We start from the raw sequence: 10,834 nt of genomic DNA on the forward strand, positions 1-10,834 counted from the left end.
ACCCATTTTATTATTATTTAAGATCTGGAAGTGCAAAAGTGACAGTGCAAATCAGTAAAGAAGCCTACAAGCTTCCCTTTTCACAGAGAATCTACAATGCATTCAAGTTAAATACATAAGTAACAAGGAAGGAAGAAGTCCCAGGAAACTTCACCCATCAGTTGTGGGCCATGGTGGTGGTACTGTTGTGGTCCATAGGGCTTGGTGTGGTGGTGGGGGAGTCCAGCACCCCCCAGTGTGACCCCAGCGAGGTGATGCCTCGGGAGTTGAAGCGTCCACTGAGCAGCCTAAGCTCGCTGTCAGGGTGGGTGGGGTAGTGGTTGAAGGAGATCTGGAGGGGCTGGCCGGCTGTCAGAGAGCGCCCTCTGTTGGTGGAGAAGCGCAGCTGGTAGATGTAGTTGCTGGGGTTGTATTTGCCGGAGACCTGGATGATGGCCTCGCCCTCAAACAGAGACATCTCCACCTTGTTCCCGGTTTTGTGGCCCACAAGGGGAGTCCAGATGTAATCATACTGCAGCTGGAACCTGAGAGACAGGAAGGAAGGGTATTCTTAGTAAACCAGTATGAAAGATTAGCCTACTGTACACTCCTTGAGGCCTACAGTAATACTATTTCCAAGGCATGGAGGAGTGCCTGAGCAAACATAGAAGTATGTCTCAGAAACAACGCAGAGAATAGGACTAGTTATCCGTTGAATAGTAATGGTGATGTGCATTCTGTCTAGAAATTAGTCGAAAATACCATTTGAAATCCTTTCAATGACTTTATCATTCTACAGTAGGTCTCATTCTCCCCTAGCCAGCAACGCTGAAGGGAGGGACTTTATATCCACCCCTGTACGTTAGTGCCCACGTCCGGCACAAATGTACCCAGTCGGGGGATGTTCGCCACAATTAATTTTTCCCATTGCCAAGTACGTTTTGCTTTGTACATTAAAAAAACGATATGCTTGGTGCCTCAGTAAAAATATAGTCTATTCTACTCAGGACCCCGGCTACAGTACTTACTAAATCCACAGAGTTCAGGGCTTGAGGTAAAGCTCTTTTGGTGGTTATTCTTAGACATTGTATGCTAATGCAGATCCATTATACAGTGGCACAGTAGCAATGTACGGACGGCAGAAGGAGGCATAGACCAAATTAATATAATCATACCATGCATGGCCTGTTTTAATTTTTAAATTGTTAGGGGCCAAGCCCCGAAGGGGCGAAGACCCTATTGTTATTGGTAGTGTTATTATTATTCTTTTTCCGCCATGGGAGCCTATGCCAGGCCCTATAGCCGATTGGTAACTTTTTACGAAACTTTGCAAGATGGTAGAGGCTTATGGCCCAAAGCCATGGAGCAAGTCTCACATTGATTGGCCAAAAGGGGGCGCTATAGCAGCCGACTGAAGTTGCGAACTTTGAACAGGCATATCTCAGGCCCCATTTGACCTACAGACATGACACTTTGCACACATATGTCTCTCCTCATGATGAACAAATTTGCCTCAAGGACCCATAACTTCCGGTTATATAGATTTTCCGCCATTTTGAATTTTTTGAAAAATGCTTAAAATCTATCTTCTCCTAGAGACTTTGACCAATCTGCATGAAATCCGTTACACACAATCTAGGGAACAATATCTAAAATTCCATCTCGGCAAAAGTTTAAAAAGTTAAATTTAACAGCAACTATGAGCCAATGAAAATGGCATGGGGCGTGGCTTTTCACATAAAGTGGTATACTTTCTTAAGGGTTGTGCAGAACACCACGCCACTTGGTAGACATCTGTGCAGATATAACCTGAGGCGGCCACTGCATTATTGGCCCAATCAAACCAAATGGGGGCGCTAAAGAGCTCATTTTCAGTTTAGGCCTAACCGCCATGCAGAGCTTTCCGAACCACGGTACAGTGTTACCAGGGTATGTCTAATGGTCACTGGAGAAAGAAGAGCCTGATTGGCCACAGGGTGGCGCTATAACAAGACAAAATACATAAAAGGGGCTAAAATGCAAACTTTGAATGGTCATATGTCATGCCCCGTTGGAGCTAGAGTCATGCAGCTTTGGAGGCATATATGTCTCATCAGGGTGAACAAATTTGCCTCAAGGAGCCATAACTTCGGATTATGTTAATTTGCAACAATTTTGCATTTTTTGAAAAACACTTGAAATCTATCTCCTCCTAGGAAGTTTTGTCAATCTACATGAAGCACAGTAGATAGAATGTAGCAATGAATATCTAAAGTTCCATCTCGGCATAATTTAGAAAACTTGATGAAAAGAGCCACTATGAGCAATTGAATATTGCAGAGGGTGTGTCTTTTCACAAAAAGGCCTATAACTTCTGAAGGAATGCATGGAACACCACAAAACTTTGTGTTCATACCGACAATGTCAGCCCGAGGCAAAGCCTCCATTACTGGCCAGATTTAACTGAATGGGGGCGCTAGAGAGCTCATTTCCTGTTCAGGCCTAACCGCTTGGATGGTATTTCCGAAAACAGATATAGTAGTACCAGAGCATATCTTGAGGTAACTGAAGAAATATGAAGCAGTTAGGCCAAAGGGTGGCGGTACAACGAGGCAAAATTCTTAAAAGTGGCTTAAACGCAATTGATGGCTGTAGCGCCCCCCGTGGCTAAATGGGGTTCATAATGCTTGTATGGGTAGCTGATGGCATGCTCTACAACTTACTAATTGGGCACAACACTGTCAGATTACATTTTGATGTTTATATAAGCATTGTTGTGCAAAGGGACCCCCATTGCACTTTCATTGTATTTTCATTGCTAGAATTAGACCAATGTGTCGTCTCTTCTTATATGAAGAATGTGCTTGTTTAACTGAAATAATCAAGATCACTACAATTGAATGCATATGGACTCCACTTTAGTTTGACAGTAGTCATTCAGGTCAATTGGATGGACATTACCTTACTTTAACTGTGAGACTTCTTAAACATTACAGACATGTCATTAGTAGCCTTGTAGGCTAGGTTTACTGCAACACATTAAGTGCAAATCTTAGGTAATTGACACAATTCCAATCTCCCAGAAACACTATTATCAGCTATTTTATATATAACATACTTCACAGGAAAAGGGAGAGTAGCCAATTAGACTACAGAATTATACCCAGGGAGAGGGTAGATTATTGATTGTTTTTGAATCTTCTAGATGCTGTAGGGTAGTTCCATTCTTCCCATTTCATCCCGGGAGAGGGTAGTAACTATTAGCCTAGGGAGAGTGGAGTAGTCTATACCATACACATTTCATCTAGGGAAAGGAAATGGTCTATAGCATACATGCTTCATCCAGGGACATCGCAGTAGACCTTAGATTACATAGCCTACTTACACCAAATGTATGGGTGGGAGAGGGGCATTCTTCTGAAAACTGTGAGGTTAAGAGAGAAACAAGAATTGTGATTGTTGTTCACAGATTACTGAATTGTCAAGCTATCCCTGCAGTAATACTTGATTGTTAAGGTGGGTCTCCCAGGCAGATGGAAGGCCGGGAGAATGACCATGTGGGATGTAGACATGCAGAGAAATAGGTCCTAGAAATATGTCCCAAAAAAGAAGAAATGTGTTGAGATGCTTAAAAGGACCTGACACTCACTTGACATCATCAGATGAATTAACTGTGATAGTGGTTGTATGATGATGCTGTTGCATGAATTTAACCTGATGTACCTAGTCAGGCGACAAAGACAGTCACATGCATAGCTCAAATGTGGCTATGGCAGATACTAGCGATGTTTCTGTTACACAAATGCTATCAGCGTTCATAAAGAATTGATGTGTGTGTACATCTTTAAAGTCTGCTTTAAGACTGGATATTGTGTAGAGCCATTGTAAATGAACTGGCTTTTGTAGGAGTCAGTGTGTGAGAGGCATTTAGTGTAAAATGTGACATAGGTAGAGAGGTGATAGTTGGAGAAGGGTGCAAATGAGATTAAACTAGGGAATGTTATGACAGGTTTGATGGGAAGGTTAGTTGTCCAAAGAGTAACGAGTGCAGTGGTGTGTATTGTATGTGGCATGGGTGACAAACTGGATGGTAGAGTGGTAAAGAGTATCAAGTTTGGATAGTGTACCTTTTGCAGTATATAGCTTACACACTTCAACCAGGGAGAGGGTTTTAGCCTTTAATCTAAACACTTCATCCTCGGAGAGGACAGTAGCCCACAGACTACATAGCCTACTTACACCAAGTGTAGGGGGGCCATTCTTCTGGAAACTGTGAGGTGTAGAGAGAAACAAAAGTTGTGAGTGTTCTTCATAGGTAGCTGAATTATCAAGAAATCCCCGCACTGAGACTTGATGGTAAAGGTGGGCCTTCCAGGCAGATGGAAGGCCTGGAGAACGAACATGTGGCATGTAGACATGCAGAGAAATAGGTTCTAAAACATATGTACCAAAATACAATCAATGTAATGACATGCAAAAAATAAACCTCACACTCACTTGATGCCATGAATTCAATGTGATTGCACTGATTCATCTGGTCAGGCGACATATATAGATACTCACATGCAAATGGAAGGCCTGGAGAATGATCACGTGGCATGTAGACATGCAGAGAAAAAGGTCCTAAAATGTAGATAGCTCCCAAATTACAATGAATATAATGAGATGCAAAAAAGGACCTAACACTCACTTGATGCCGTCAGATGAATTGAATGTCATTGCACTTGCATGATCATATTTTTGTTGCATGAATTTAACCTGATTTACCTGGTCAGGTGACACAGACACTCATATGCATGGTTCCAATGCCACGTTTCCCTTGTTGTCTTTCTTGCGTCCATTGTGCTTGGCCCCGTTATTGCTGCTTGCAGCTATATTTCTTTTTGTAACCATTGTCATTTATTTTTGTCCTACAGAAAGTTAAAATCTCTTGAGGCTCTTTTCATATTAAACATTTAATCACTGCAGCCTTACAGTATGTTCCTCAAGGAACGAAGAGGATTAAGTAAGTAAGTAAGTAAGTAAGTAAGTAAGTAAGTAAGTAAGTAGGTAAGTAAGTAAGTAAGTAAGTAAGTAAGTAAGTAAGTAAGTGAGTAAGTGAGTAGGTAAGTAAGTCATTTAATCACTGATATTTGCCCATACATATAATGGGCCTATATGCCAGCTCTACAGATATATCTAAACTAAAAGCCCACTCCACTTATACAGCTTCAGCTATGCTGACCACATGCATCACGGGTGGATGGGTGGGTGACGACAGGCTGGCTGTGAACTTGTTTGTTTATCCAGTTGATGCAGCCAGTTAATGATCCAGCCCCCCTAGCTTACCCACTGATGTGGCTGTTGGGCAGCTCCCACACTCGGACCATCATGATGCGACCCCTCGCAGGGGCGGCGAACGCCGTGCCTGTGCCGCTGCCCACTGCCTTGGAGTAGGAGTAGTGCTCTGAGTCTGGAACACAGAACAGGCCACATTAGAACTGCCTCGCAGACTTGGACTCATCGGCAGACCTTGCGGTGTGTCGATTGCTCTCTGTTTCAAAGACTGATGGTTCTGTGATTGAGAAGTTCCTGAGGTACTCACAGTCAGCCAGAGCACCGGCGCACAGAAGCACCAGAACGAGGAAGGACAGCATATCTGCATGATTAGATCAGTTTGTTGTTTGTTTCCTTGTAAAGAACAGACAGCATACTGTAGCTCAGTTAGGTGTATGCCTATGTCTATGACATTTCACTATTGGAGAATTGCATTGTCATGCTCAGTCTTAAAGGACAACATGGACAGGTTTTTTTGGGGGGGGTTCATGTGGTACACCTGGCAGTCTGAATGTTTCAAAGTAATAAACGTTATTGTTTATTACTGTGCTTATATTTTTGTGACCATAACGTAACTGTTTATTGCCGTGCTAATACTTCAAACATTGATTTTCAGCATACAATGTTTGCCTGTGTTGGTCTTAAAGAGTCTAAACTTCTTTCTTAGTCAAAATGAAACATTATTCTTTCAAGTCATTCATGTTCTTTGTCATTGTTGGTTATGCATTAACTATCAGTTCCAAATGTCAGCAGTTGTTAAAATACCTTTATTATTATGGCCTAAGGGACACCTGGACAAACAAATTATGTTTTCAGAGGGCTTTGCTTTTGTGAACTTTAATGAACTATATTATTTTATTGAAATTCACTTGATTTTATTTACAACACGACCTTATGTTCTTAACTATGAACCACATCTATTTAGTTACTCAACATTACAACTAAACTCTACTAAGAATTTTTCTCTCCATAAATGACTGTGCTGAAACATTTGTTTCTTTATAGGCTAATAAATGTACTGGAGCAAACAAAAGTGCGATCTTCCTTTTCTTCTGAAAGTCTGGACTACCCCCAGCTGGTCGGCACCTCTTGGGTGTGCATCTTTCCTCCTTCAATCAAATCAATCAAAGCTTTATTTGTATAGCGCATTTCATACCCAGAGGCAACACAATGCGCTTTACAGAGAACAAGGGAGGTGGGCATACGACCCACCCCTACATATTCCAGAGGGAAGCAATAATGCAGGCATTATTTCCCTGAACGCATAACTCATGTTGCAAGACTAGGTGACAGGGCTTCCCTCAGTGATCCCACAGCCAAACAAAGAGAGATCACACGAAGGCGACGCAACCCGATAAGCTGAAACAGATTGTCTAGTCTTTGCGTCTGTCTGTGCAGCCATGACAGAAATTAGCGTGCCGTCGATGCGTTGCCTTGTTTACGTCTGAATATAGCCTACGACCTCTGATGCAGCATGAGCTCCTGGCAAATCCCCTTGGGGTCCGGGTGTAGGAAAGACGATAGGGAGTTTGGGATGACAGGAATACTTTCCACAGTCATGTAGGGTTCACTCTCCCGGTTTGAAAGCCATTGCTTCCACAGAGGAGAGTGAGAGAGGGTGAGAGTAGCAAGGAGCAAATAAACAGGTTGTTTGAACATTGGGAAAATCATAGAGAAAGAGTTGGAAGCTCTGTGATCTTTGGGGAGTCAATGAGCTGAATGATCATCGGGGAAGTTCATTTGAGAAGAAGTCTACAGTAACACTTACAGGCGCCAACCATGTCGGAGACATCCACAGCAGCAGCAACTCCCCAGAGGAATCCCTCCACCAACAAGAACATCAAGAAGCTCCGTACCATCAGCGCCGTGTGCAGCCTGGCCCGCAGCTGGCAGCAGTGGGTGTCGGAGAACGAGAACAAGCAAGCCAGCGAGCCCACCGGCTGGGCGCCCGATTCCGTCAAAGGGCCCGGAGAGGAGCCCAAGAAACATGACCATCTCAAGGCGGCGCCATCCGAGAAGAAGGCCCGACCCAATCAGAACCCGACTGCCGGTGCGGAGAAAGCAACAATGAACCAAGAAGGTCCTGTCTTTCAGACGGAGGACAAAGGCCAAACTCCAGTTGCCACGGCTGCAGGAGGGGATACCGATCGGATCAAGACCAAGCAGGTGGTGAAGACGGTGACGAGCAGTGCCCAGGAGCGTAGCGCCGGCATCGGGTTCCTGGCCGAGCGGATCTGCAAGGACCCCCTGCCCTCGGGGGAGGAGATCGACAGGATACTGAGCAAGGGGGGCTCGCCCAAGCGGCAGGGGATGGAGGGAGAGCCGGGGGAGGGGCGCACCTATAGCGTGGACACGGAGGACAGCGGGTACTCGGAGGCGGAGCAGCGGGGTCCGGAGGTTGAGGGCGGACGGACGGACAGTACCAGGGCCTCCGGAGAGGCGGAGACTAGGGGCAGGGCCGGCACGCCACCCGAGGGACACGCCGAGTCATCGACGAGGATCAAACGACCATCAGCCGCTCTGTGAGTTCGCTGTCCTCTGCTTTCTTCGCTGCCATTTTATGTGTCGTCATTAATATGCTATACATGATGGATAATTAGGTTAAGACATAGTTTTTTCTAAATAAAAAAAATGTATCCTTGTTTCTCAAAATGAATTGCTGCCAGTGGCTTCGAAATAAAAAGGTATATCAGTCTGACCCCTGTCTGATCGTAGGACCATTGCCTGAACTGAATGCCTCAGATGAAGGGGTCAGATAAACTGAAGGACTGATAAACTGAAGTAGATGAACTGAAGGAGTGATGAACTGAAGGAGTCAGGTGATCTGAAAGACTGATGAACTGAAGTTGTCAGATGAACTGAATGGGTCAGATAAAATGAGAAGTGAGTGTCGACTGGTCATTTCTTAACTCTTAACTCTATTTTTGAAAGTGTCTGCCCTTTTCCAAAGAGTTTCCCACGGAGAGTTCCCAGATGGTTGTGTGAAATAAACCATCTGGCGTGTCAGGTTATGGAAATGCCAGCATTGTGTAGGCTGCTAAATTGCTTATTATAGTGCCACCTAGGGTCAAATTGTGCTGACTTTTTGTGCCATAATACGCACAATTTCAAGACTTATTCAAGCATTTCCAGGAAAACCGGAACACCAAGAATTACTATAGGGACTCCTATAGGTAGGACCCCTAAAAAGGCTGATAGTTGATGTCTTCCTCATCTCTCACAGGGTCAAAAAGGAGGCAGAAGACGCACACAAGATCAACGCCCTCTCCAAGAAGTACAGCGCGGTGGGCAGCCTGAAGAGCCGCTGGCAGAACTGGGCCTCGGATCACTCGGAAACCCAAAAGCTCAACCCCTTCAGTGAAGACTTTGACTACGAATACTCCATGTCCACCCGCCTCCGTAAGGGTCAGGAGGGTTACGGACGACCCAAGGAGGGCTCAAAGACGGCGGAGCGCGCCAAACGGGCCGAGCAGCACATTCACCGTGAGATAGATGACATGTGCTACGTCATCAGGATTATGGCCGACCCAGACCCGGACGGGAAGACGCGCATCACGTTTGGAGAGCTGTTTGACAGATACGTTCGCATCTCTGACAAGGTGGTGGGCATCCTGATGAGAGCCAGGAAGCATGGGAAGTTGAAGTTTGAGGGCGAGATGTTGTGGCAGGGCCAGGATGATGCTGTTGTTATCACCTTGCTGGTGTGAACTGTGGGGAACTCAAAAACCAAGGGCTGGATTGGTTGCCTGGCTAAAACAACAAACTGTTCACCCTATGGGTCTTCCATGACAAACAGAGCTTCAGAGGATTGAGGCCTTTTCCTAACAATTCACTGATGGAAAAAAATGGCTGCTACTTTGCTTGGATACGTTTAACTATGACCTACTGTTTTTATGTTATTTGGTACGGTTACTTATCCTGTCATGGACAATGTAGTTCTTGTCTTATTTTTGAATAGTACTGACATGCTTGAAGTTCATTGATTGTATTAGGTTGCATTTATGCTCTGTAGCTCTATAATGTTTGAATTGGTCTTAAATTGCTTTGCATTGTCTTGTTTAACAGACCTTGTAAATCATATCCAAACATGATATCCTATTAAAGACATACTTTAATAAACAGCTGCCTGTAAAGTACAGTATATTGTGTAATTCAAACAAGATTTGAGTTTCACTGCATGTAGGTATGCCAGCTCTCATTACATTCGACAATGACAGATTTAGAAACATGAAATCTGAGCTATCACTCTTCCTCACCAAGTGTCTGTGTTCATGACAGACACTTTGCAGCATGAATGCTGAGCATCTTTGGCACATTAATTTGAGGACTTGGACAGTTTCAGCAGAGGACATAACAAATATTATGTCTTTGCTTCTCACACAAACATTACTATTACTAATTATTATTGGTCTTTAATGTGACTCTGGGGGTCTTTGCATACCCGCATTAAGTCACATCTGAGTAGTTTTAGTCTGTACCAGTATTGGTTGAGCTATGTGTGTGCTCAAGAACTAAGACTAAGAGGAACTATTTCTTAGACCAAGAAGACTGATAATCAACTATCTAATGAATGAGGAAAGTTCCAGAAAACAAAACTGTGGATACCTAGATAACAGGAAAGGCTCTATCAGATTTTTTTTCTGTTTCGCTTTTGGAGCAGATGACGTGACAAAGAATTTCCCCAGAAAGGAACAAAAATGTTCATTTCACATTTCCTTTAAATGTCATGGGGTACAATACACAACGTGACAAACAAGGATTCTGTTCTTGTCTTTAATTCTCTTCCACTAAATGTACATTAATTTATACAAATTACAGTTGACTTACATTGACTTAATATAAAATAAGTTACATATTCATAACCAGGATTATTGTTAACATCCGCAGCCTTTAGAGACAGACTGATCTTAATCTCAAACGCACATTCTTCTCTTTGACGCACGTGCCTGTAGTTTCACACAAGAAACATCTGGGCATGTTCTAATTGTGCCCTGTAATAAGGAAGTGCTTCATGTTCTCTCTTTTATCACCAGTGCTCTCCTCTCTCCTCTAGGCTCACCCTGACTGACTGGTCAGACAGTACCAACTTCATACCAGGATGGAAACAGAATAATCTAGTAAAGCGGAATGAGTACCACCAAAACCAAAGTTTTGGCTTCCTTGTTCTTCTGTCTCTCTGGCTGGAAGCCAACAGTGATGCATCCTTGAAGAGACATTAAAGGATGCTCAGGAATGTGCCCAGCAGCAGGTGTTTGTATAAGTACAGGAGAGCCAAGGTGTTGACTCCACTAGCCTGTAAGATTCCCCGGACGCTGATGCTTTGACGGATGTCTGACATCTCACCACTTATCTGCTCCACCGTTGACTCCTAAAGCTTGTGGTAGGTTACTGTATATACATACTGTATGCACACCTGAACTGTGAGTACTGTCTTTTATATTTCATATTTCTGATAACTACTGTATAACAGAAATGTGAAACAAAAACCAAACTGACATCCCTTTGGTTGTTTTCAGCGAAGCAAGCAATTTCTCAACAAAGTAATTCATTTGGTGTTGTT

At 43.8% G+C, this 10,834-nt stretch overlaps 2 protein-coding genes across 2 annotated transcripts; one reads left to right on the forward strand and one right to left on the reverse strand.

Moving 5' to 3' along the window:
• Positions 1–157: 157 nt before the first annotated feature.
• LOC311323363 (zymogen granule membrane protein 16-like) lies at positions 158–7,055 on the reverse strand (the record flags this gene model as incomplete). The annotated part of the gene is made up of 3 exons (XM_084455566.1): positions 158–524; positions 5,287–5,410; positions 7,043–7,055. 3 exons carry the CDS (start codon positions 7,053–7,055, stop codon positions 158–160), a joined length of 504 nt encoding a protein of 167 aa, XP_084311692.1.
• LOC311323364 (actin-binding Rho-activating protein-like) lies at positions 7,054–8,981 on the forward strand (the record flags this gene model as incomplete). The annotated part of the gene is made up of 2 exons (XM_084455567.1): positions 7,054–7,796; positions 8,498–8,981. The coding sequence occupies 2 exons, from the start codon at positions 7,054–7,056 to the stop codon at positions 8,979–8,981; spliced, it is 1,227 nt and encodes a 408-aa protein (XP_084311693.1).
• Positions 8,982–10,834: the final 1,853 nt, after the last annotated feature.

The sequence above is a fragment of the Borostomias antarcticus genome (genome assembly GCF_949987555.1).
Source record: "Borostomias antarcticus genome assembly, chromosome: 21".
Lineage (NCBI taxonomy): Eukaryota > Metazoa > Chordata > Actinopteri > Stomiiformes > Stomiidae > Borostomias > Borostomias antarcticus.